General features: G+C 41.8%; 1 protein-coding gene across 1 annotated transcript in view; it reads left to right on the top strand.

Moving 5' to 3' along the window:
* LOC143294058 (adenylate cyclase type 5-like) overlaps positions 1-26,059 on the top strand; it is a 61,055-nt gene that overhangs the window by 30,599 nt on the left and 4,397 nt on the right. The window contains 15 exon segments of the mRNA XM_076605474.1: positions 1-123; positions 8,736-8,894; positions 10,103-10,238; positions 10,666-10,757; positions 14,166-14,319; positions 16,566-16,663; positions 18,335-18,419; positions 19,446-19,562; positions 20,565-20,720; positions 21,845-22,020; positions 23,188-23,329; positions 24,042-24,107; positions 24,109-24,165; positions 24,535-24,681; positions 25,467-25,668. The exon segment at positions 1-123 is cut by the window's left edge and continues 117 nt beyond it. Of these exon segments, the coding sequence (XP_076461589.1) occupies positions 1-123; positions 8,736-8,894; positions 10,103-10,238; positions 10,666-10,757; positions 14,166-14,319; positions 16,566-16,663; positions 18,335-18,419; positions 19,446-19,562; positions 20,565-20,720; positions 21,845-22,020; positions 23,188-23,329; positions 24,042-24,107; positions 24,109-24,165; positions 24,535-24,681; positions 25,467-25,668 (1,910 nt within the window).

Raw genomic sequence — 26,059 nt, forward strand, 5'->3', positions numbered from 1 at the left:
CCACTGCCTGCGCATCAAGATCCTGGGCGACTGCTATTACTGTGTGTCAGGCCTCCCCGACCCCCGCACCGACCACGCACACTGCTGCGTGGAGATGGGGCTGGACATGATCGATGCCATTGGGTGAGACTTGGTATTTTTGGTGTGTGTGTGTGTGTGTGTGTTTTTGATTTTTTCTCATTGACTGGATTTGTGTGTGTAGGGGTGGTGGTGGTGGGGGTGGGGGGTGGGAGTAGGGCGATGTATGTGTGAGAGTGGGGAGACAGGGGTCATGATAATGTCTTTGTTTTTGTGTTATGTTTTGTGTATGTTGTGTGTGAGACAGAAAGAGAGAGAAAGGCGGGGCAGGGGATGGAGCTGGACATGATTGATAATATTGCGTGAGTCTTTTTATTTGTGTGTGTATGTGCGCAGGTGCCGGCATGTTTGTGTGTGCGTGTGTATGTTTGTGCATTTGTGTGTGTGGGTGAGTGTGTGAGGGAAGAAAGAGGGGGGAGATGGAGTGTGTGCATGTGGAAGTGAGAGAGAGAGAGAGAGGTGTGTTTACTTGTGATTTTGCGAATGTGTGTGCATGCCTTTGTGTGTGTGGTTCTCTGAACATCTTGCTTTCCTTTTTGTAATTCTTGGGAGTAGATTTTGGTTGAACATTAGTGTATCTGTGTCCCTTCATGCATATTGTGCTTGTCCAGCGGAGGAAAATGATGGCATGGCTATACACTTGGTCACTCCATGACATTTGGATGATGATGCTATTTTCCCAATATGAATAGTCATATATTTAGTATAAGATTTGATTGCCTAGTTGTTTTCTGTACATTCATCGATCTCCTAAATGTTTTTTTCATGGATTGTATATATATGTATCACATTGTCTTTGTGTGTGTGTGTGTGTGTGTTGCTTGCACCCCTATTTGCCCTTCTTTTTCCTTGTGCAGGAACCCTCCTTTCGTGGGTAAAGTTGTTTGTCATTTGTCACCTCATGTTTGCTGTGATGCGTGTGCATCAGTGTGCGTGGTTGTTTGAGCAATCACTTAACTCATCAGATCACACTGCATTGGTGTTGCACAAGTTCGGAAATAGTGCACCAGCCTGTTTCAAACTGACACTAACCTAAGGAGTCTACTAATTAAAAGTAAATTGGGTAACCTCTGTGTGTGTGTGTGTGTTCCTAGTGTAAATCAATTCAGAATGTTTGTGTGTATGTGTGTGTCACTGTGTACTAAAGAATGTGATTTGTATGAATGGTGGCATTTACTTTGCAATAGCACTGTTTGGGCAATTGCACGTTCTCACCTGGTTCTGTCACCATAATTATCTTTTTCACTCATCCATTCCATGCGTGTTGAATGCAAATTTCACATTGGTCTTGTGTCACCGACAGTGGCATATGAACATGGTCATGCCATGTCCTGTAAGTCTTGAAAAAAATGAGAGAATCATTTCCAGGGCTGCAAAAGTCTAGGAAAAACTGTGTTCTGGCCTTCAGGAAAATGTCTTTGAATTTTAATAAAACCCTGGACCAGTACCATTCAGCTCGGAGCTTAGTACTGCATTTAATTAAAAGAATAAACAGTGAACAGAAAAAAAAAATCAAATGAAAATTGAACAACAACACTTGAGATATCTGCTGATCTCATTTCATCATCAGTGCAGCAGATCCATTTTTCAATTTTGCTTTATGTTTTTGGTTTGGAAATTTTTCATTTTGGTCCGGAAAAAGTCTGGAAAAAATGTTTGGAATTTTGTTTGGTCACATGTGTTGGAACCCTGTATGTGAAGTATGCGTGCCGCTGGAAAGTGTTGCCAAACTTTTCAAAGAATAATGCAGTCGTCTACTTTGGCTTTTATTTAGTAAATTTTTTTCGTCTCATGATTTGTCCACAGTATGCCTTTTTTTTGGTACTGAATGAATTCAGGTCTACTTGGTGAACACTTTCGGTTGTTAATCAGATCATCAGAGTGTTAGGAATTCAGGCAGAATTCTGTGTGATGTTTAACTTGATTCCTTTGTGTGTGTGTGTGTATGTGGTGTTGTGTGATATGATGTGGTGTGCGATTGTGCATGTTTGTGGTGTTTGTGTATACTCTGTGTGTGTTGTGTGTGTGTGTGTGTGTGTGTGTGTGTGTTCCTTGTTAGCTGTCTTGCTAATAAGAAACAAAAGAAAGCAGCACATTGGAATAATCTTTGTGAGTGTTGAAAATGCGTTAATCTGAGTACAAGTTATAAATTTATTTTGGGTGGTTTCTGTTTGTTTGTTTGTTTTTTTGTTTTGTTTTGAAGACTTCAGTTAAGTGTCATGTTTTTTCTGAGGGAGATGGGAGGGGGGGGGGTAATTTTTTTTGACAAATATACACAAAGTTATGCTTTCTTACCATAGTAATTTTCTCTAACCATTTCATTGTATTATTTTCTTGTCAAAAGAGATTTCTCTGTTTGGAATTTGCAAAATTTCTGTGAAGGGAAGACAGACTGTTCACATCACCACACATTTTTTTCCATTGGTTCTTGTTAGTTTGTTTCCTTGTTTAACAAAGAGGATTTTTTTCTGCAGCATTTCGTCAGTGACAGTACTTCTTTTTATATGGGTTATTTGTGCTTAGGACCAGCCTCATTGAGTTTAATATTGTCTGACCCAAATAACCAAGGGTGGTTCCATAAACAATCTTAGCAGCTAAGATTATTCTGTATAAATAAGGAATTTTCCATGGCCTTTGCTAATTCCCTAGAATCAAAAAAAAAAAAAAAAAAAAAAAAAATCAGCGCAAAGCAAACTTGTCGCTGTTATGATCCCTAAGGCAACTCAGCCCTGTACATAGAACTTCTAGTCAAGGTGCTTTTTTTACTGGATGGGACAAACTTTTGGTTTTGTAACTCTGAATGGAACTCCCTCCCTTGAGAGAGTAGGTGTTCGATCTGCTTGGCCACCAGTCCCCCTTCAGAATGTGCTTTTGGCGATTCAGGTTTCCATATCTTTTCAATTTATATATTATGTGTTTTAGCCTTGGCTGGATGTAATCAGTGCAGCGTTTTTAATTTTGAGCCTGTTTTGACATCGCTGAGATGGCATCTTGCTGTCAAAGTCAGCATAGAGAGGCAGGATATTTGATCAGTTTTTTGTGTGAGTGTGTGTTCTAAAGCAGAAAATCCGATGAGCCCCTGATTTAGAGCTCTGTCTTTAATTATTATTATTATTATTATTACTTTTTTTTTTTCATATTGATTTGGAGAAAAAGAAAGGAAAATAATGTGCATTCCAGATGAAATGTCCATTATTGACACGCCCATTATAGAGCAAAAGGTTGCATTGGGAGCTGTTGATGTGGAATTAGACGTGGTAGAGAGAGAGAGAGAGAGAGAGAGAAAGGGGTGGGAGGTAGAGGGGCAGGCAAGAGAGAGAGTTTCAGTTTCTCAAGAAGGCATAACTGAATTCAGATATATACATGCTGCACCACATGTGCAAGGCAGATGCCTCACCAGCAGCATAATCCAATGCGCTAAGTCAGGCCCTGAGTGAATGCTTATAATTATATTTGTGTACCTGTCAGAGTGGATTTCTTTTACAGAATTTTACCAGAGGGTAACACTCTCATTGCCATGGGTCGTTTTTCAGTGTGCAAAGTGCGTGCTGCACATGGGACCGTGGTTTATTGAATGACTAGACGCTCAGTCTGATTTTCCAAACTTGGGAGAAAAGGCGAGAGCAGGATTCGAACTCACACTTTCACATACTCTCGATATTGGCAGCTGAACATATTAACCATTCTGTCAGAGAACAGAAGAAGAATGAATTAGCAGATTAATCCTTTGAATAAATTTGGAAATTAATAGGCATACGAGGTGTGTTCAAAAAGTATCCGACCTTTGTTCATAAAAAAACTAATCATATCCAGATACAACAAACTTACACTAATCTCCTTCAAAGTAGTCCCCTTCGGCTGCCACACACTTCTCCCAACGGTTCTGCCACTGTTGGAAGCAGTGCTGGAACGCCTCTTTTGGGATGGCGTGCAGCTGGTCTGTCGCATTGTGTATAATGTCTTCTCTTGACTGAAATCTGGTCCCTTTCAGGGGCATTTTCAGCTATGGGAACAGCCAGAAGTCACACGGAGCCATGTTGGGAGAGTAGGGAGCCTGACGAAGCACAGGTGTGTTGTGTTTGGCCAGGAAACCCTGTGTCATATGTGAAGAATGGGCAGGTGTGTTTGGTATGACCTTCGCTGAGATTTTCCTCAAGTCCAAATCCTCCTGCATAATGGAATGAACGGATCCAATGCTGACACCCACCTCGTCTGCAAGTTCTTTGATCATGATTCGACAATCTTGCATCACCAGGGTCCTCAACTGGTAATGACGATCTCATTTCATGATGTTGAGGGCCTACCAGAATGTGCTTCACTCTCCAGTGATGTGCGGCCATCTTTGAAACAGTTATACCACTCCTTTATCTGTGTGGTGCCCATTGCTTCGTCCCCAAAGGCCTGTTAAATCTTGCGGATCATTTAGACTTTGGAATCGCCAAGCTTGACACAAAATTTGATGCAGTTGTGTTGTTCAAGTTTTTCAGTCATTTTGTCAAAAACGAAAATCCGACAGCGTTCACTTACACTTCCTCACTCATTGGCGGTCTGCAGTCGACTGACAGCTTCAACAGGTGGGAAAAAATTCACGCATGCGCATTAGGGTCGCCTACATACGTGCACCAAACCACACCTCCCTAGCTTCATTTGTTTTCGCATGAAAAATTAAGATCAGATACCTTTTGAACACACCTCGTATGTAACATCTCTTTTTTTGTTTTTTGTACATGTACAGGCAAAGCAAAAATAAAACGGGGGTAGGGGGGTGGGGGAGGGGCGGGGGCTCTGAAGATCAGCTAAAAATCAAGTAGCAGCAAATCACCTAAAACAGTATGTAGTAGTAGTAGTAGTTGTTGATTTTGAGACAATGTTGATTTTGAGTCATGATAAAGTAAAAGATTGAAGAGACTAACTCATATACAGAGACAATGATACAGATAGAAATATCTGACAAATCAAGCAGAGATTGAGACAAAAACAAGGGTGTATGTGATATTGTATTTTATTTATCATTTTCCTTGATAGAAAAATCTGTCGCAATACTAAGGTTGTTTTTCCTCCTATTTTTTCGTTTCTTTTCTTTAAGAAAAATTGTTTTAATAAAGATTCAGACATCTATCTACTATTCTGTAGGCATTTCTCCAGAAAACTCAAACACCTCGAATGACAGGTAATCTAGACTTTTTCTGCTTCTGTCTTCATGATTAAAAAAAAAGTTAGTGAACCCAAACAGTGCATCATGGATGCTTTTTCATTGACAGATGATGAATTAGTTTCATGTGCAGGAATGATTTTTGTTGCACACAACAGCTGACACCTGTTTTGGTGACGTTTGCACAGCACGTTTCTTGTCAGAATCATCAACTTGAAAAGGAAAAAAAAATCTGAGATTTCCCTTCTTGTTTTTTTTCTTTTTTTTTCTTTTGTCTTGTCTTAAAATTTGATGTTCATTCTATTTGGAAGCCAGGGTGTTGGGAAAAAACCAAAACTGACAGTAAGGTTAATAACTTCTATACAATGTTTGTGTGCGTGCGTATGCGTGTGCATGTGTGTGTGTGTGTGTGTGTGTGTGAGTGGGTGTCTGTATGCTTACTCAGATATGTGTGGTTGTGAAGAAACAGTGGTAGATGGGGGCAGGGGTTCACATCTGCTTCAAACTGACAGTGACCCATATCGCCCCAAGTATCATCTCCATTGATGACAGATCTGTACATGGATGGGATTTTAACATCTAGGACTTCCTTGTTCGTTTCGATTTTTTGTTGTTGTTATTGTTCCTGTTATTTGTGTGTGAAAGAAACTGCTGCTCCAAACAAGAATTAGCGATGCATGAATGAATGATTATCACAGTGGGCAGTTTGCTCGCCCCCAAAGAGACCTGAGTAGATGTATATGTCCCATCATTTGTTTAAAAAAATGATGATGAAAGACAGACAGAGAGGGAGGCAGAGATAGAGAGAGAACGCCGAAGTGTTTAAATTAATGTCCTTAGCTGTAAAACTCTGGTAACATAGTAGGTACAAATCAGAATAAAAATGGTGCAAAACAAATAAATGGAACAGAAAGGAAAAACATAATCAAAGTAAGTTAAACTACTAAGGGATAAGTGGCACTTTGGTACTTTGTCATTTGCTTAAAAAGTCCATGTGGCAGGCGGGCACTGTGCCTTTTTTCCCCCTGGTCGTTCGTCTCCAAGATTTGAACAGTACACAGGAAACAAAGTACATATAATCCATATAATGATTATTTAAGCATGTGACTGTTGACACACATCATATCAATACGAACACACAACAAAGTACATGTAAAACATGTAATAATTATTTAAGCCTGTAACACTGAAACACGTCGTATCAATAGAAACACATCTTAAAAATACATTGTCGAAATTGACCATCCAAACGTAACTCTTCCTTTTTGTCTATGCCTTTTTTTTCCCCTCATAGGACCCATACTAAGTTTTTAATTGATTAATGCGTATTTGGACAGATAGTAGACGTTTTATGTACATTTACTGCCTCAAATACATATTTTGCTAGTGAGAGTATCATATCTTTCATTTTCTGTCATCAGTATGCCGAACTAATCTTTTCTCAGAGAGAGAGAGAGAAGAAGTATGTGTTTTGTCTATGATGCCTAAACTCAGTTAATACTGACAGATGATCAGACTTGGTATGTGGGAGAATGTTTACATGCCTTTACCGGCCTTACCTTCACTTCACTTTCTTCACAAAGGAGCTGAGCTAGTTGTCTGAATTCTGCTAAAGCGAAAGTGTATCAATCAGTCTTTGTCTATTGCAATTCAAGCTTGGTAAACCGTTGTGTATTTTTGTTGGAAGGACACTTTGTTTTCTTCATTATATAGTCCACGATTACATCAGGAGGGAAATATAGTTTAAAGTGTGAAATACTGAGTGATCATTTTGGTTTGTCAGTTGTCATGAACTCTGTTGGTCCTGTTATCGATGTATGTACTTATTGTGTGGTTTTTAGCTGTAGTTTCTGTGTTTAAAATCCTCCTCTTCCACTGTGTCTTCTCTCTCTCTCTCTCTCTCTCTCTCTCTCTCTCTCTCTCTCTCTCTCTCTCTCTCTCTCTCTCTCTCTCTCTCTCTCTCTCTCTCTCTCTCTGAATATTCTTTCTTTTCATTGAAGATGTCATTTTGACAAGGGTTTTTATGTACAAAATTATGAATAAATTAGCACCATCCTAACTTCAAAGGAAATTCCCGGCAAATGTAAAGAAGCTCAAGCTTATCTGTTTTATCCACAATAAAACATTTATCATTGTCATTGTATCATTACCTTTTGTTTGCAAGCATTATTCTGTTCTTCTCTGTGTGTGTGTGTGTGTGTGTGTGTGTGTGTGTGTGTGTGTGTGTGTGTGTGTGTGTGTGATAGAGAGACTTGACTTTGGTTGTGGGAGATGAAGTTGAGAACAAGAGTCGCCTTTTCGTGCAACATTTGTGGAGTCGAGTTGAACAGGTCATCAGCATTAACATAATCATTATGTGTTGTTTGTAGATGATGAATATGGTAAGTTTGGAAACTGTGGTTGAATGCAGTCTGAATATGATTTGGATATATTAATCAGAGTGCTGACAAGCATTTCACTGTTTCTTGTGCTTTTTGCTGTTGTAGCTTTAACACCTTGATGACCACTGAAATCTGTAACCATCATTGTTGATGGTCTGTAGTGTTTGTCTGTTTGACATTGAATTTTGTTTTGTGAGGAAGGACTGTATTGTACTGTCTTGCTTTATATCTTCACTTAACACAAGATAATCAGTAATCAGTAACATTCAAAGTTAATGTACTGCAGTGTTCCTTAATTCTTCAATGAAGCTCAGCTATGTTTTGATGTGTTAGTAACACCACCTCTTTGTGTGGTTCTGCAGTGTTTACTCACTCTAACCTGCCTTGTGAGTCATGATTGATAGTAACTAGTGTATCGTATTCTGTGTTTTCACAATATTGGTTATTCTGTGTTTTCACAATATTGGTTTTATTATTTCAGCACGGTGAGAGTAACCTTAAAACATGGGTTTTCTGTGAACAGGTTTTTTTTGTAATTTGATACCAGTTGTCAGAAAAGTGTTAGTTTGGAGTATAATGTTGCTTTATGCTTTTCTGTTTTGTATCTGTGGGTTGGTGTTGTTTTAGATACTGTGAAATCATGCTGATTATTAGCCTGTTTATACGTATCAGTGTAGGATTTAGTCGCTTTAGAAAAAAGTCATCAAATACCACATCATTTTTTACTCTTTTTTTTTTTTTATCACATCCAAGCAAAATGAGGTTTTCAGTTTATCTCAAATTTGAGGTTATTTCACCACCACTGAAGGTCTAGTGGAGACAGGGAGAGGGGGAGGAGCTGGGAATCCAGCTTGCGCAGGATTTAGACCATTGGACTCTGGTGTCTTCTCACTCCCCAGACAGGCGTCTCATGTTCTAGGCCATTGCTTCACTCTGACAAGATTCAAGTCTGGTGTTAAATGTCAGAAGGAAGGAAGGAAGTTTGCCTAAGGTACAGTATGGGTCATGCTCAATGATGGAAACAGTTTCAGTAAGGTATGGTAAAGTTCTTTTTACCTGATGGGCACCAGTGGTGTTTGAGCATTGACAGGTCACCCACAACTGGCCATTGTGTTGTGTGACAGACTGGTGCGAGACGTGACCAACACAGACGTGAACATGCGGGTGGGCATCCACACGGGGCACGTGCTGTGCGGGGTGCTTGGACTGCGCAAGTGGCAGTTTGACGTGTGGTCCAACGATGTCACTCTTGCCAACATTATGGAGGCTGGGGGTTTGCCAGGGTATGTTCAGTTCTCAGGGCTGTTATAGTGTTTCATGTCTGTTGTTCTGTGGGTCCGCATTTAGTTCTTCCTTGTGTGGTGATGTGTGCATGTGTGTGTGTGTGTGTGTGTGTGTGTGTGTGCATTTGTTTGTATGTTTTTGTGTGCATTGTGTCTGACTGACATGGTATTGTGAAGTGCTTTGAAAAATACCTGTTCAGTACCACTGTCGTCTTGTACTTTTATTCACAGGGGTTGATAGGTCTGATATTATCTGTGTTGTCTACAGGGGGGATGTGTTAAATAGCATGAAATCTATTCACAATGGTCTGTAAGATGACGTTTTGTAAACTGATGACAGATTGACACTTTCACAATGTAAATTGATAACAGATTAAGACTGTTTGCAAGTCTTGTCAAGTGTGTCAGTTGTCTGGAACAGTTTGGTAGTTAAAGGTTAAGGTCAAATATCTGTTAGTCATCTACAGCCACCCACTGAATGTAGGGTTCGGCATAGAAGGTGGGGCCCAGTCCTCTCCTTCCTCTGTTTTAACTCTCTCCATACGAACGGCGAAAGAGACGACGTTAACAGCGTTTCACCCCAATTACCATCATCAAAATATTACAAGCGGAAGGGTCCTATACTGAAGAGGTGAATGTTGACAAAGAATACCACAATTCTGACGACAGAAGCGAAAGGTTGGGTCATTCAGACACCCACTGGACATCCGATGGATCTGTGTAGAGGAGAAGAGAGGACTGGCCATACTGAGTGAGTTAACCTTCCCCAGCTGAAGCCAGGTACCATTTCACACCTGTGTGGAGTGAGGTAAAACGGACAAAAGTGCCTGTCCCACGGACGCAGCACCATTCTGAAAATAGGGCCTCGAACCCTGGTCACTAAGATTAGACAGCACACTCCCAAAAGTAGCAGCCAAAACAATCATTATCCTGCCTTTGTTTTTTTTCTAGGTTGCTTGGATTCCATGCGCTTAATGTTTTCCAGCGCTTCAACTGCATTTGTTATTCTAACAGTTCTTACTTTCTTTTTTTTGTTCCTCTAGTTTGCCATATTCAGTAAAAAATAGTTTATTCATATTTTTTAAACAAAGTTCCCATATGTGTTGTGCATTTATTTCTCTTTCTTTCAGTCTTAATGTTTATTCATATTTTTTTAAACAAAGTTCCCATTTGTGTTGTGCATTTATTTCTCTTTCTTTCTCCCCCAGGCGTGTGCACATAACTCAGGAAACGCTGGACTGTCTGAATGGAGACTATGATGTGGAGCCAGGCTTTGGAGGGGAGCGGAACACCTACTTGAGAGACCACAACATCCAGACTTACCTCATCAAGTCAGATGTGAAGGTTTGTGTGCAAGCTGATGCATTGCAATATTCAGATCTGACATTGGACAGGTCCCAAATGTCTGCCCACTCTCCCTTGACATATGCACGCCCACACTCAGACACACACTCGCATGCATTCACACACATATATGACCACCTCCTTACATCACACACACACACACACACACACACACTTTGCACATATGCTGTAAAGAAAAGTTATTTATTTATATATTTATCTGTTTATTTATTTGTTTGTTTTTATAGGTGATTCAGATTTGTTTCAGTTTTGTATGATATGAACTTGATTCAGCGTTATGCTCATGATAATGATATATATATGTATGTGTGTGTGTGTGTGTGTTTGTATATATATATATATATATATATATATATGTGTGTGTGTGTGTGTGTGTGTGTTTGTGCTGTGACTGTCGTGCTGTCAGGTCCACATGGCCAGAGCCACAGAAAGCCACTTGGGAGACAGCCCGCGTGGAGAGAACAGACAGGACAAGATGGCCCGCAACATCCATAACAAGTTAGTCATGATGCTGCCTTTGCTTCACCTCTCTCTCTGCTTCCACACTAACAGAATAGCTAGGATTCAGAGTAACCAGACTGAGGGCAGTGTGTATGTGTGTGCGTTTGTGGGTATGCAGGTTAAACATATCATTACTTTTTTTGTCACAACAGATTTCACTATGTGAAATTTGGGTTGCTCTTCCTGTGGATAGTATATCACCACAGTGCAGCACGGGATTTCTCTGTGAAATTCGGGTTGTTCTTCCAGAGGATGGTGTATCATCATAGTGCAGTGCAGGGTTTCTCTGTGTGAAATTCAGGTTCCTCTTCCCAGGCATAGTGTGTCATCACAGTGCAGTGCGTGTTGCACGTATGTGCATTACATATTTTCTGAACTGGTACGAGTAAGCTGTCATATCATGGCTGTCCGCCAAGTTGAGCAGTGCCACCTGCCTGACTTTGTGCCACACCCTGACCAAATTCCAGACATGCCTTAAGCAGCATGCAGGCCGTGGTAACTAGGCCTTGTTTGTTTCTACTATCTGCACCCCAGTGGGGTTTCATGGAGTTTTCATTATGTGATTTGTGAAAGTGTAATATCGCATTGGAGGGCGAACAATCACAAACTTGCGCTTCGCTGCTGATATTGACGGATTAGCTGGTCACGAGCAAGAGCTAACAGACTTAGTGAACCGCTTAGAAGAAAAATCAACAAAATTTGGTATGGAAATCAGCGGGGAAAAAACAAAAATGATGACAAACAGCAACTTCACATCAGAAATCAAAATCAAAGACCAGAAACTTGAAAGTGTTCACAGATTCAAATATTTGGGATCTATCGTGACAGACGAGGTATCAAAACCAGAAATACTGTCAAGAATTGCCCAGACCACAGCCGCAATGACCAAGCTCAAACCCATCTGGAGAAACAGAAAAATCGCCAACAGTTCCAAAATCAGACTGATGCGTTCTCTGGTCATGTCAATCTTTTTATATGCATGTGAATCATGGACCCTCACAGCGGACCTAGAGAGAAGAATAAGAGCTGTAGAAATGAGGTGCTTCCAAAGACTGTAAGGCATCTCATACAAAGACCACATCACGAATGAAGAAGTCAAGAGACGCATCCGCAATGAAATCGGGGCCCTATACTGACCTTCAAACACTCGCCAGACAACGAAAACTGAAGTGGTTTGGTCATGTCACACGCTCCTCTGGTCTTGCTAAAACAATCTTACAAGGCACAGTGAGGGGAGGAAGAAGAAGAGGCAGACAAAGGAAGAGATGGGAGGACAACATCCGAGAGTGGACAGGCATGGAGCTGAGAGACACCCTGAGAGCGGCTGAGAGACACGAGGACTGGAGAAAGGTGGTTGACAAAGCTTCAAAGGCGCCCCAAAGGATTCGGAATCTGAGGGATCGGTGACGGTGACGAATATCACATCTGTTCAAAGCCTGTTTTCATTGTGCAAAGAGCTGAAAAGAGCCTGCACACTCTCAGTGACTTCAGTACAATCAGCACACAGTACAAACAGGTGGATGAGTGAAGGCTGCTGCTCTTTCCCTTTTACTTAACTGCGCTTAACATGTGTCATTAGCTGTATGCGAGTCAGAAGATAACTGCTGCCTGTCAGTATGTGCAACTCACTTCAAAGTGAGAGAAATCGTGGGATTACGAGAAATCATGGGCTTTCAAATGCATTCCAGAAATGTAAACCAATAGTGCAGCCTTTGAGAGAAAAAAAAGTAGTAATGCAGCATTGATATTAATTTACATCATTGACATCTTGGGTGACAATGTTGCAGCAGTGATCAATCCAGCTCCTTTGTCTTATGTCATCATAGCAACATAGTAGCAAGAAGAAACAGCGTTTTGTTTTTGAAATAAGAGGGGATGATGGATGGTTGTTATTGTTCATATGTTTGACTTCTACTCTGAAAATGTAAGCAAAATATTGTTAAAATATTGTTTACTTTTTGGCTCATATCTATGTGTGTGTGTGGGTGTGTGTGGGTGTGATTTTAACAAATTCATTTTCTCTGGAAAACAATTTGGCATAAGAATAGGAAAAAAATCAGTTCTTTCCACACATTCTAATTATTATGACCATGCCCTGCCTGTGAAGGGCACAAAAGATTAAACATACGCTGAAAAAGTTTACAAAGTCAGGTTACTGTTATTTATTTGTTTTTTCTTATTCACAAAATGCGGCACTTTTGTCAAATATAGTGACATAGCAAGTATAAGCAGTCATTATTTTAATATCTGATTCAAAAAGAAAATACTTCTGCCTTGTACGGAAGTTACATTTTAGCAAAAAATTATATCTGCTGTCAGGGTCAGAATTCTGTGAAGTGAAGGGAAATCTGATTGTACTATGGGAAATATGTATATGTTTTAAATGTATCTTACTCATCATAAACATTAGATTTCAGAATATTCCTCAACACACAGAAAGGCTGTTGTGTTTCATGCGCAGTGTGAAGATCTTACACTGTCTACTTTTGCCAAAATGATTGCTTTTCACAAAAAGTAGCTATGCAAGGTCTTTCAGACACACTCATTTTCAGCCTGTGCACTGATCACAACAAACGTTTGCAACAGTATATTTTTTTAAAGGAGGTGAAGGAAGCTGCTAGATTTTTTTCAGAGAATGATTTTTCCAAAGGCTTTATCACTTATTTCATGATAATATCCATAAACAGTCATTTAGATCAACAGATTTACTTTCACATGCACATGCATTGAATGGTCAAGATTCACTGTTTAAGCTAAATTGCATGATGTTACCTTGAAAATGATCTGGTTTCTAAATTTATCAATTACTGTGATCACAGGCTAGAAAAAAAATGTAGTTTTTGAAAGGGGGATGGCATGTATATCATAAATTCTGACAGTGAGAAATAATTATTTTGGTTTTCATTCCAAAGTTATAGTGCTGAGAGATGTTCAAACAGGCTTGGATTATTACAGTCAGTGACTTATGTATTGTGTTCATTTGAGAAAACGTGCATCTGATCTGTCAGTCCAGGGTGATTGTCATGAGGTTACATTCGTCCGTTTTTGTTACCATTTATTGAAGCTGAAAAGTCATGATGAAGACAGGGCATGTTTGAAAGTTAAATATATCTGTACGATGATAGTGAAACAATGCAATGCTGATTGATTGGGCTTCTGAAGATGCAGTTGTTCTATTTCCAGCACACAGCTTGTAACAACCCTCACCCCCACCCCTCCAATCCGCGGTTTTGGTTTTGTTGTTGTTCAGCATGCTTCACACTGTTCCTAACAGGCTTTGCCTTTTGTAATATCTTTATCCAATCAAGAAGTGATGCTTTTTCATAATGCAGCAGCGTCATTTCATCAACAAAGCAATGTTGCAGCCAGAAAGTGATTCAGCTTTTTGTGATTTCTGTCTTGCAGACTAGGGGTGCGAGATGACATAGAGAAGGACCCAGAGGATGAGGTGAATGAGTACCTAGGCCTGGCCATTGACGCCCGTAGCGTTGACCGTGAACGCTCCAAACATGTCAAGGCTTTTATCCTCACCTTCAGAGAGGCAGACCTGGAAAAGAAGGTTAGCTATTGTTAACTGTGTGTGTGTGAGTGTGTGCATTTGGCTGTTTTTTTTCTCTTGTTTTTTCTCAGTGTGCATTTCTAATATTGTACATGTTCTGAGCTGTTGATGTGGAACTTCGTGATATTCTGAATCATTTTAATATGCTTCCTTTTGTTTTGCTCTTGGATGAGCTTATAAGTTACCCGCTTTTATTTCCTGGCTGGCTTTTGTCTGCCATATTGAAGGCTTCAGTTGGGAGGAGCAGTTTAGGACTGAGCTGTGTAACAATGATTGCTGAACTTAGATAAAAGGATGCTAAAACTAGTCAAAGGCGCTGCTAGACAGTGGATAGTGCCATGGACTGATGGCTAGCAGGTGGTGGGTTCAATACTTCAATACTCATTGGAAGACTGACCCCTGTCAGGTGGGTTTTCTTTTTTTTTTTCAGTGCAGTTCTCAACCAGCTCCAATCCAGTTCATTGTGCTGTTGGCTCATAAAGGAGACTGGAACCACCCAGTCGGGTGCTGGCATCCACTTTTTGGGTGCATCTGGGGAAGATTGGCTCAAATTTTGTGAGCAAAAGGCAGTTACCTGTTTCTCTCAGACGCCTGTTGATACAAGGATATGTTATGAGAAGAGGTTTTGAATGTAGCCCTGTCACAGTCCCACACTAAAGTGTGGTACCAGGTTCTGTATAATGCCTGTGGTTTGGTGTGAGATATGTGGGGCTGTAAAGCCTGTGGTTTGATGTGAGATGTGGGGCTGTAAAGCCTGTGGATTTATGTGAGATATGTGGGGCTGAAAAGCCTGGTTTGATGCGAGATATGTGGGGCTGAAAAGCCTGTGGTTTGATGTGAGATGTGGGGGCTGTAAAGCCTGTGGATTGATGTGGGATATATGGGACTGTAAAGACTGGTTTGATGTGAGGTATGTGGGGCTGAAAAGCCTGTGGTTTGATGTGAGATATGTGGGGCTGTAAAACCTGTGGTTTGATGTGAGATATATGGGACTGTAAAGACTGGTTTGATGTGAGGTATGTGGGGCTGTAAAGCCAATGATTTGATGTGAGATATAGGGCTATGAAGCCTGTGGTTTGATGTGAGACATGTGGGACTGTAAAGCCAATGATTTTATGTGAGATGGGGGGGCTGTAGAACCTGTGGTTTGATGTCAGATGTGGGGTTAAATGTGAGATGTGGAACTGTAAAGCCTGTGATTTAATGTGAGATATGTGGGGCTGTGAAGCCTGTGGTTTTGATGTGGGATGTGGGGCTGTGGAACCCGTGGTTTGATGTGGGATGTGGGGTTGCAAAGCCTGTGGTTTGATGTGAGATGTTGGGCTGTGAAGTCTGATTTGATGTGAGATGTTGGGCTGTGAAGTTTGATTTGATGTGGGGTGTGGGGCTGTGAAGCCTGTGGTTTGATGTGGGATGTGGGGCTGTGAAGCCTGTGATCTAATGTGAGATGTGGGGCTGTGGAGCCTGTGGTTTGATGTGGGATGTTGGGCTGTGAAGCCTGTGGTGTTATGTCAGATGTGGGGATGTAAATCCTATGGAGCTGTCAGATGTGGGGCTGTAAATCCTGTGGTGTTATGTCAGATGTGGGGCTGTAAATCCTGTGGTGTTATGTCAGATGTGGGGCTGTAAATCCTATGGAGTTATGTCAGATGTGGGGCTGTAAATCCTGTGGAGCTGTCAGATGTGGGGCTGTAAATCCTGTGGTGTTATGTCAGATGTGGGGCTGTAAATCCTGTGGAGTTATGTCAGATGTGGGGCTGTCAATCCTGTGGTGTTATGTCAGATGTGGGGCTGTAAATCCTGTGGTGTTATGTCAGATGTGGGGCTGTAAATCATGTGGAGTTATGTCAGATGTGGGGCTGTAAATCCTGTGGTGTTATGTCAGATGTGGGGCTGTAAATCCTGTGGAGTTATGTCAGATGTGGGGCTGTAAATCCTGTGGAGTTATGTCAGATGTGGGGCTGTAAATCCTGTAGTTATGTCAGATGTGGGGCTGTCAATCCTGTGGTGTTATGTCAGATATGGGGCTGCAAAGCCTGCGGTGTTATGTCAGATGTGGGGCTGCAAAGCCTGCAGTGTTATGTCAGATGTGGGGCTGCAAAGCCTGCGGTGTTATGTCAGATGTGGGGCTGCAAAGCCTGCGATGTTATGTCAGATGTGGGGCTGCAAAGCCTGCGGTGTTATGTCAGATGTGGGGCTGCAAAGGCTGTGATTTAATGGGAGATATGTGGGTGTTTTGATTTCAGTTCTGCAAGGTACGTGACACAATGCTCAGCGCCCACCTGGCCTGTGTTAACCTCATGATGCTGTGCATCTTTGCTGTGCAGCTGATCATCATTCCTAGGTTTGTCTGTCTCTCCATCTCTCGCCTTTGTGTGTGTGTGTGTGTTTGTCTGTCTGTCTGTTTCTGTGAAGTAAAATGCTGCATTCAGATTGACTTAGTTTGTGTGTTTTTACGTGTGCATGCATATGTATGTGCATGCATGTGTATAAATGCCCTAACATGAGGTTTGTGTGTGTGTGTTTGCATTTATGCGTACATGAGCATGTATTAATGCACACACATTGATTTTGTGCATGTGTATATACATGCTTGTGCATATATATTTGCTTGCTTACCAGTATTATCTCTCTACATGATGGCTAAAAATAAATGCAAATACTACACAAGAGGAAAACAATTCCATGGAGGGTTCTAATTTTTGTGTGTGTGGACACACTTTTGACTCACTTGTGTAAACAAAGTGTCTATGTTATAACTCATGTTCGATTGTCTGTGTGTATGTGTCTGTCTGTCTATGATAAAGTCTAACATTGCCATTTTCTCTGGAAATACTTTGTCTGCCAATACTAAATTTGGCTTAAACATAGTAGGAAAAACAATCTTCACAGTCATACCAATAATAGGTTGTAAATCTCCCGAATTAAGCCATATTTCCAGATCATTAACGGTTTATTTTGTTTTAGTTCATTAACTGTTTGTGTTGGTCTATTCCGAAGCTTTTTTTTTTTTTTTTTGCATTTTAAGAATTAAATTTGATTATATATTTTTAATTTATCTTTTTTTAAGTTTGTATCACAATCACAAGTGAGTATTGAAGGCCTTGCCTCTCTTGTTTTGTGTTTGATTGTTTGAGCTAATGATGGTGTTCTGTTTTGATTTTCTTTGGTTTTTGTTGTGATTGTATTTGTTCTGTTCTGATTTCTTCTCTTTTTTTCCCCCCATTGTTTCAGGAGTGACTGGATAATTTTGTCTTGCGTTTGTTGTGTGGAATGTTTTTAGGGTGTGATGGTCTGGTTGCATGTGTTGAAGGTGAGAGTGAGTTCTGCATATGAAAGAATGTATTCATTGGAACAGTTTTGGGTAGAGCGTGTGTGCTGGGCTCTGGAGGTGGTGATAAAAGAATTTTTTTGTGTGTATTTTTTTCATTTTATTATTTTTTTTATGAAAGTTATCTTCCCTCACCTAGATGTTCTTTTTTTCTGACTGTTATTTCATTTTCCAGTACTCTTTCCTGTTTTCCTTTCTTCTCCGCTGTCTTTATCATATATTGTTAATTTGGCGGAGGTTTTGTGGAATGTTGTTCTGTTTGCATCATTTATTTGAATAAAGTTTCATTCTTTTATTATTCAGGCCTTCAGTTCTTTATTTTCTTGCATCCCACATGGTAGTGCTCCTTATATGTCTATGTTTAATTATAGTGTACTTCATGCCTATCTTCTGTAATTGTTGAATGTGTATGATTGTGCGGTTTTTAGTGAGTGGTTGTGATCATTGTATGTATCATTGGATGGTTTACTTTTGGTTACCATTCAAGCATTTCTGTCTTTTATGTCTGCATATTGAATGACTGTGATTCTGATGCATTGCTTACGAGTCTGACACCCACAAATTAATTTTCTCTTGTTGAAGACGATCATGTGCTGTGTGTTCTCCTCCTTTCCCCCCACTTTCAGTATTTTGCAGTTCTCGTTATGTAAAACGAGAGTCAGAGGAAACAAATGGTGTGTGCAGGTGTGTGATAATGTTGGGGCTGTTCCCTGCCTGCTTCGGCGTCACCTTCATTCTTTTCCTGCTGGCCATTTCGGAAACTTGTCAGGTGAGTGTGCGCGTTAGGCTGAAAAAGTGAAGCACAGATTTTGATGCCAACATGACGCCGAAATAGTGACACACAGAGATTATTGTCGACATGGCACTGAGAAAGCTTCACACAGAGATGCCTGTCACTGTGACACTGAAATAGTGACGCACTGAGTTTCTTAATGTCAGTATGATGCTGAAATAGTGACACATGGAGATTATTGTTGATATGGCACTGCAAAAGTTACACACAGAGATTCCTGTCAACGTGACCCTGAAAACGATACACACAGAGATTTCGTTGCTCTCTGACAATGTGAACAGGGAAAGGAGCTCAGAAGATTAGTGTATATCAACCCGTGTATGCATGCGTGCGTAAGCTGGTGCGTGCGTGTGTGTGTGTGTGTGTGTGAGTGACTGAGTTATATTTCATGCTATTTTTTATGTTTCGTGATTAACTCTTGTTGTAGTTGTTGTTGTTGTTACTGTCTACACCGAGTGTCCGTACCAATTTTTTTTTTTTCCTTTTTCATCTTTTGTGCGTGTGTGTGGGTGTGTGTGTGTTTGTGTGTAGAGGGAGGGCATGGTGTAAAGAAGCTTCCAGCTTATCCAGTTTACCCTCAATAAAACATTTGTTCATTGTTCATTGTCCTATCAGTGTGACACTGAAAATGTTACACACAGGGATTCTTGTCAGCATGATCCTTTTATCTTTGGAATTCTTTCTTTCTCATTTTTCTCTCCCTATATTTCATACTTGCTCTTTTTCTCTGTCTGTCTGTGCTTGTCTGTCTGTCTCTCTCCTTCTCCATTCATTCTTTCTTTCTTCTCTCAGTTCAGGTGTGTGTGGCCTGATTTTATCTGCCTGTATCTGACTTAATTCATTTTCTGTCCCTCAACTTACACTTAATGTCTGAATTTTGTTTTGTTGTGGTGAAAATATATAAGCATGAGTTTGGCAGTGGTCATTTGGAAATGGCTCTCTAGGAGGAGTGGAGAAGTACTAACATGATGGTGTGGTGATCTATGTTTTTGTGTTTTGCAGTGCACCCCTAAAGGTGTGCGAGCACTGGCCACAATGGTCATGGTGTATCGCTGGATGAACCACACCATTGCCACCCTGTCTGTCCTCGCTCTCTTCTCTGTCTCCTTTTTTACCCTGGTGAGTTATGGCACATTTGTGTGTGTGTGTGTGTGTGTGTGTGCATGGGAACAAAGCAGATGTACGTTTTGTTTACCAAAAATGAAAAAAATTCAGATCTGTTATTTGAAGACCATGGGATTTTTTGTATATACCAGTTTTCATGTTTGGTTTGCTTGAAAAAACATTGAAATTCCATGCATGTCTTGTTTTTCATGTTTTGTTTGCTTGAAAAAAATTGAAATTCCATGCATGTCTTGTATGTGGCATGTCATTTTGCCAATAGGTGTGTATGTTATGGAACATATCTGCTAACAATAGTATGGTGACCTTGTTTGTGTTTTTGATTGCATCTGGTAACCTGTCTTGTGAATATCGTGCATAGCCACCCATCAGCACATTTCTTAAGGAAATCAAACCCAACTGTACTTGATAGCATTCCTATTTTTTTATGACAGCCTGAGGGTTGAGAAGTTGGTTGTTTTCTTACTTACCATTATAAAGAGTTATTTTTGTGTTTCACCTGTGAAAAATACTGTTTGTGTAAATGTTTTGTCGTTTGAAGGTTGTGATGACGGGCGCAGTAGCCGAGTGGTTAAAGTGTTGGACTGTCAATCTGAAGGTCCCGGGTTCGAATCACGGTGACGGCGCCTGGTGGGTAAAGGGTGGAGATTTTTACGATCTCCCAGGTCAACATATGTGCAGACCTGCTAGTGCCTGAACCCCCTTTGTGTGTATATGCAAGCAGAAGATCAAATATGCACGTTAAAGATCCTGTAATCCATGTCAGTGTCGGTGGGTTATGGAAACAAGAACATACCCAGCATGCACACCCCCGAAAACGGAGTATGGCTGCCTACATGGCAGGGTAAAAACGGTCATACACGTAAAAGCCCACTTGTGTACATACGAGTGAACGCAGAAGAAGAAGAAGAAGAAGGTTGTGATACTACAAATTTTGAAGAACGCTGGACTTGTTAGCGGTAGAGAGGATTGATAGTGGGTGATGATTTATTTTGACAGTTGCCTTTGGATACCACCACAGTGAGTCAGTGTATCAGGGACAAGTTTGGCTTCACGCCTCCAGTGCTCAACTCTTCTTTTATCTCTCACATCGGCCTGAACCGTGACAACACAACTTTCTGCAATGCTGATCAACCAACCACGTACTTTGTGGAAGTAAGTGTGATTGAAATGTGTATGTGTGTGTGTACGTACTTAAGTTGCTTTGATGTGTTTGTGTGCGTGTGTGTGTGTGTGCGTGTGTGCATGCACCTGCATGTCTACAAAGTTGATTTTGTGCAGGTGTGTCTGCGTGTGCATATCTTCTGTTTTTTTCATTTTTGTATGTGTGTTGGCATTTGTGTCCCTGCCGTATGTTTTTGTTTTAATGTGTTGTCTTACAAGGTATAGCCTAAAAAAAAAAAGGGTTAAAATTCCTTTGCCTCTGACAGACACCGGGGCAGCTGATTCATATCCAGTTTGTCAAGGGCTTGCCATAAGAAGGCAGGACCCAATCCTCTCCATCTACTGTTTTAACCTACCCCAAGCCAAGGTCTGTCAGGTACCCATTTTCATCGGGGTGGAGTGAGGAAAATGGGAGTAAAGTGCCTTTCCCAGTCACACAATCACCGGTGAACAATGGATCAGATGTCCAGTGTCTGACACTGACCCAGCCATGGGTGTACCCCCTTTTGAACTTATTTAAGATACATGGTGTGCTTACCTGGTTGAACCAGTGAAGAAAGAAGGCTGTTGACACCTTATTTAAGATACATGGTGTGCTTACCTGGTTGAACCAGTGAAGAAAGAAGGCTGTTGACACCTTATTTAAGATACATGGTGTGATGGCCTAGAGGTAATGCGTCCGCCTAGGAAGCGAGAGAATCTGAGCGCGCTGGTTCGAATCACGGCTCAGCCGCCGATATTTTCTCCCCCTCCACTAGACCTTGAGTGGTGGTCTGGACGCTAGTCATTCGGATGAGACGATAAACCGAGGTCCCATGTGCAGCATGCACTTAGCGCACGTAAAAGAACCCACGGCAACAAAACGGATGTTCCTGGCAAAATTCTGTAGAAAAATCCACTTCGATAGGAAAAACAAATAATACTGCACGCAGGAAAAAATACAAAAAAATGGGTGGCGCTGTAGTGTAGCGACACGCTCTCCCAGGGGAGAGCAGCCCGAATTTCACACAGAGAAATCTGTTGTGATAAAATGAAATACAAATACAAATTTTGTGCTTACCTGGTTGAACCAGTGAAGAAAGAAGGCGGTTGACACACTACTGTGTGTGTTGCAGTACGTGATGCTGTGCGTGTTGCTGTCAATGGTGGGGACCACAGTGTTCCTGCACACGTCCAGCATGGTGAAGATGGTGCTTCTCGTCTCCATCACTGTCGTCTTCATCGTCCTCACCCAGATCACCTATCTCCCCCTGCTCGACAACCGGGACCTGCTTCTCTTGGCTGATAATGGGTAGGTTTAGGGTGCTTTGTTGTGTGGGGGTGTTGGGGGGCAGGAGGGGGGGGATGGATGGGTGAGTGGAAATGGTGTGTTGAGATGGGTGGGAGGTATAGATATAGGTACATATAAATATTGGATGTTTCTGTTGGGGGATTGGGGGAGGGGTTGTGTACTAGAATGTGGGAGTCACAGGCAACAAATGCGAGAAGAAAGAAAAAATGGTTTGTTTGCATTTATACTGTGTGTTTGTGGGCTCTGCTCCAGTGTCAGTGAACTGATTATTTCGATGAGTGTGTCTACACTGGCAACTGTGTAGAGTTGTGTTCTAGTGTCAGTAGTGTTATAGTTTTGATGACTGAGTCTGCATTTGCACTGTGGACAGGATAGTTTTCATTGCTATGTCTGTATTTGCAGTGTGTGAACAGGTTAGTATTTATCACTATCTGCTTCCGCACTGTGTAGACAGAAAAATGTTGATGACTATGTTTGCCTTGGCACTGTGTGACAGAAAAATGTTGATGACTATGTTTGCCTTGGCACTGTGTAGACAGAAAAATGTTGATGACTATGTTTGCCTTGGCACTGTGTAGACAGAAAAATGTTGATGACTATGTTTGCCTTGGCACTGTCTGACAGAAAAATGTTGATGACTATGTTTGCCTTGGCACTGTAGACAGAAAAATGTTGATGACTATGTTTGCCTTGGCAATGTAGACAGAAAAATGTTGATGAGTATGTTTGCCTTGGCAATGTAGACAGAAAAATGTTGATGACTATGTTTGCCTTGGCACTGTATGACAGAAAAATGTTGATGACTATGTTTGCCTTGGCACTGTGTAGACAGAAAAATGTTGATGACTATGTTTGCCTTAGCACTGTGTGACAGAAAAATGTTGATGACTATGTTTGCCTTGGCACTGTGTAGACAGAAAAATGTTGATGACTATGTTTGCCTTGGCACTGTCTGACAGAAAAATGTTGATGACTATGTTTGCCTTGGCACTGTAGACAGAAAAATGTTGATGACTATGTTTGCCTTGGCACTGTGTGACAGAAAAATGTTGATGACTATGTTTGCCTTGGCACTGTAGACAGAAAAATGTTGATGACTATGTTTGCCTTGGCACTGTAGACAGAAAAATGTTGATGACTATGTTTGCCTTGGCACTGTATGGCCAGGCTGTCGGAGGGGGATGTGAGCACGAAAGTGGACCTGCGCGTCGAGTCTGTAGTGGTGCTGGTGGTGTTCATGGTGGTGCTCTTCGTCCACTCCCAGCAGGTGGAGTGCACTGCCCGCCTCGACTTCCTCTGGAAAGTGCAGGTCAGCGTCCCTGTGTCCTCTCCAACAGTCCTGTGTGTGTTCTGTGTTTGGAGAGACTGTATGGGAGTGTGGTGTGTGAGCGTGTGTTCTTTGAGCTGTTATCCACTTGACCTCTCCAGACCTCTGTCAAAATGAAGATTGTTGTAGTCGCTGGTACTTATTCGACAGGCACTATAGCTGAGTGTTGGACTTTCAATCTGAGGGTCCCGGTTCGAATCTCAGTAACGGCGCCTGGTGGATAAAGGATGGAGAATTTTTTTATCTCCCAGATCAGTGATGTGCAGACCTGCTAGTGCCTGAACCCCCTGTATGTGTATATACACGCAGAAGATCAAATATGCATGTTAAAGATCCTGTAATCCATGTCGGCATACGGTGGGTTATGGAAACAAGAACATATCCAGCATGCACAACCCCCAAAATGGAGTATGGCTGCCTAGATGGCGGGGAAAATAAACGAAGCAGTCATTCAAATAAAGTGTTACATATCTGTCTGAGTGTGTATGTGTGCGTGCCTGAAATCTGCTTGAATGACACAGGAAACGAATGATGGGTGCCCAATGGCAGCCATCAGTTGGCTCTACCTAGGTAGGCAGCCTTTTGTGCAAATGACCCCAAGTTTGTAAAACGCTTAGAGCTTGGTCTCTGACCGAGGATAGGTGCCGTATAAGTATCCATATCATTCATCATCAATTTGTATTGTTGTTGCCAGGCGACGGAGGAGATGGAGGGCATGGAAGGGCTCAAGGCCCGCAACCTGCGACTTCTGGCCAACATTCCTGCCGCTGCACGTGGCCGAGTTCTTCCTCAAGAACAAGATCAAAAATGAACTGCATGTCAGTGGTGCTGTCTTCCCACCCTCCCCTCCCTCCCCTAACACTCTGCCTCTGTGTATACATATTGGAATATATATGGACAAAGTTTGTGTGTGTGTGTGTGTGTGTATAGCTGAGGGATGTATTTCAGTGTGTAGTATGTGTGTGTGGAGGTTGGGGATGGGTGGGGGAGTAGGTGGTAGGGGGATGGTTCATTAGTTTCAGTGTATGCAGTACTGTACCAGTTAACAAAGAAGTATATAGAGAGAGAGGGGGAGAGAGAGAGAGAGATTTTTTTTTAAGAGAGAAAAAAACAATTGTAAGAAATATCCCGTTCATTCACAATTCCTCATCTTTGTGAATAGTGGTGTTTGTGCTGTTCCTTTGCAGACAGTCTACTACCAGGACATCAACTGCGCAGGCATCATGTTCTCCTCCATCACCAACTTCTCTGAGTTCTACGTGGAGCTGGATGCCAACCAGCAGGGGGTGGAGTGCCTGCGTCTGCTGAACGAGATCATCGCCGACTTTGATGAGGTCAGTCCGGGCTTGTCTGCTGCATTGGCTTTACACTTAAACCCATCACACACAAGCATGCACACACACACACACACGCCCGCACAGTGGATGCGAACGAGGTCATAGCTGACATGGATGGTCATTCCAGGCTTGTGTGCTGTGTTGGCATTAGACACCCACCCATCCACGCCCCCGCACACCCACCCCCCCCCGCCCCCCCCCCTCCCACACACACACACACATGCATATGCGTATTTTGCATGCTAAGAAAATTTTCAAACTCGGTTTGCAACATACTTTTCTGAAATGCAGTTGCCCCAGGTATTTGTTGATGTCTTTTCCTCATATTTGCAGTGATGATTTTTTTTACAGTGAGAAATAAAGAGATATTCAGCAGTGCGTAATAATGAATTTATTTTCAAGCCCAGATTCCACCAAATACTGATAAAAATGTTCAGTCAGATATTTTTAGAAGCATCTGTCAAGTTTCAGTATCTGATGTCTTTGGTCAACAGTTTTCCATAGTAATATTACTACTTATTTAAAAAAGACAACCGTTATTGTCCATAGCACTTATCCTAAGGCCTTGGATGCTCTCTTTATTTCATTTTTATTTAATCATTTACCCATTTTTGAAAGAGGAAAAGCAAAGACAATGTTATTTTGACATGCCAAGAAAAAAAACACAGTATTCTTCATCATCTCCAATAAGAGAAATTCATTTGTATTGAGGACGTACACAAACAGCAACCTGCTCGCCCACATAGCAAAGTGCTGCATTTGCCTTCGCTTTGTGCTTTCAGCTGCTGTCTGAAGAACGCTTCAGTTGTGTAGAGAAGATAAAGACGATTGGTCAGACCTACATGGCGGCCTCAGGCCTGACCCCGGAGACCAACAGCCCCGACCTGCACCATGTGACAGCCATAGCCGACTACGCCTTTGCCATGAAGAAACAGCTCAAGTTTGTCAACGAGCACTCCTTCAACAACTTTACTCTGCGCATCGGTTAGTGTCTGCAGTCTGCCACTTTTTGCTTTGATTTACAGAGGTAGTTGGGAGTTTGAGGGGGCTTGGGGGGTGTTGTTGGGTGTGGGCGGAGGTGCTTGCGGGGTAGGGGTAGGAAGGAAGGAAAGCGTTGTTGGAGGTGGGAGGAGGGGCTTTAGGGGTAGGGGTAGGAAGAAAGGAAAGCATTGTTGGGGGTGGGCGGAGGGGCTTGGGGGGTAGGGGTAGGAAGGAAGGAAAGCGTTGTTGGAGGTGGGAGGAGGGGCTTGCGGGGTAGGGGTAGGAAGGAAGGAAAGCGTTGTTGGAGGTGGGAGGAGGGGCTTGCGGGGTAGAGGTAGGAAGAAAGGAAAGCATTGTTGGGGGTGGGCGGAGGGGCTTGGGGGGTAGGGGTAGG

Source organism: Babylonia areolata, chromosome 19 (assembly GCF_041734735.1).
Source record: "Babylonia areolata isolate BAREFJ2019XMU chromosome 19, ASM4173473v1, whole genome shotgun sequence".
Lineage (NCBI taxonomy): Eukaryota > Metazoa > Mollusca > Gastropoda > Neogastropoda > Buccinidae > Babylonia > Babylonia areolata.